The 1,394-nt window shown below is 61.8% G+C and overlaps 1 protein-coding gene across 1 annotated transcript; it reads right to left on the reverse strand.

Annotated features, from left to right (window-relative positions):
• Nucleotide 1: 1 nt before the first annotated feature.
• On the reverse strand, nt 2–841 carry LDBPK_091130 (eukaryotic translation initiation factor 2 subunit, putative; the record flags this gene model as incomplete). Its single annotated transcript, XM_003858744.1, has 1 exon — nt 2–841. A coding segment is annotated over one exon (840 nt), but the record flags the coding sequence as incomplete, so codon positions are not given.
• Between the last annotated feature and the right edge of the window lie 553 nt (nt 842–1,394).

Raw genomic sequence — 1,394 nt, forward strand, 5'->3', positions numbered from 1 at the left:
CGCCACCCTTCAGGCTCTCAATGTCGCCCTCGCCTGGCTTGTTAATGTCGAAAGAACGCACGACTGTCATGCGCACCGGCGCCTTCAGCTGGCGCACCGGCATCGGGATGTGGAGGAGGTACTCTAGGAGGTAGTCCACGTTGCGCTTCAGCTGCGCCGAGATCGGCACAATCGGCACATTCAAGGCGATGTTGTCGAGGTAGGCGCGAACATGGCGGTACTGGTCGTGTGCCTTCACCTCACCGACAAGGTCGATCTTGTTTTGCAGGACCACGAGGTGGCGCAGCTTCATGATCTCGACAGCCTTCAGGTGCTCCAGCGTCTGCGGCTGCGGGAACGACTCGTTGGCGGCGATGAGCAGCAGCGCGGCGTCCATGATGGCGGCGCCGTTCAGCATGGTTGCCATCAGCACGTCGTGGCCGGGGCAGTCGACAAAGGAGAAGTGGCGCTTCAGCGTCATGGTCTCTCCGCAGTTGGGGCACGGCGTGCTGTCCGGCTGCGAGGACGGGTAGGTCTGGTAGCAGGTGGGGCGTGGGCAGGTCTCGCACTGGTACACCTTGGCGTTGGCGTAGCCGAGGTGGATGGTGATGTTCATGACAGCCTCGCGGTGGAACTTCTGCGTCTTGACACCGCTGAGCGCTTTGACCACGGTGGACTTACCGTGTGCGACGTGGCCGATGGTGCCGACGTTGATGGTGGCCTGGCGCGACATGACCTCGAAGGTGTCGACGTTGAGCTCATCGAGGTCGATCTTGCTGAAGTCCTGCTTGGCGAGCCCCTGGTCTGTGTCGATGACCTTCTCGTCATCGAGGGTGAAGTCCGCAATATCCTCCTCGGCCATGGCGATGACTCGAGCGAGTGTGGTGGTGGTGGCAGTGAAGGTGTGTGTGTGTGCGTGCGTGTAAGAGAAGGTACTCCTGCTACGTACGGCGGAGAAGTCGTAACGGGCCCACGCACACAAAGGAAGAAACGAATAACGACAGGCCGGCGAATCTGTGCGCCCATCGGCCGGCAGGGGCACACACAGACACGCGCGCGCACGTCCACGTGTGTTCGCGTGTGCGGAGTCGAGGGAGAGAGGGGGAGGGGGAGGCGATAAGAGGGGAGGAGGTGGCCCACACATACAAGAAATGTCGATAGGGAGGGGTGCAGCATCACCTTCATGGATCGGTGAGCGACGGGATGAAGGAGCGTAGACGCGAGCTACGACGGGTGGTGACGGATGAGACCTGCAGCGTCGCCGCAGCCACGTACACAGACGCAATGCGTATAGAGGTCGTTGCATGTTTTTCTCCGCACGGTTGTGCGGCACACAAAACCAGCGCGTGATCTCGTCCGCGCAGCGCAACGGGGAGAGGCAAAATGGGGAGGGGAGGGCGGGGAGGAAGCGGGGC

Source organism: Leishmania donovani, chromosome 9 (assembly GCF_000227135.1).
Source record: "Leishmania donovani BPK282A1 complete genome, chromosome 9".
Lineage (NCBI taxonomy): Eukaryota > Euglenozoa > Kinetoplastea > Trypanosomatida > Trypanosomatidae > Leishmania > Leishmania donovani.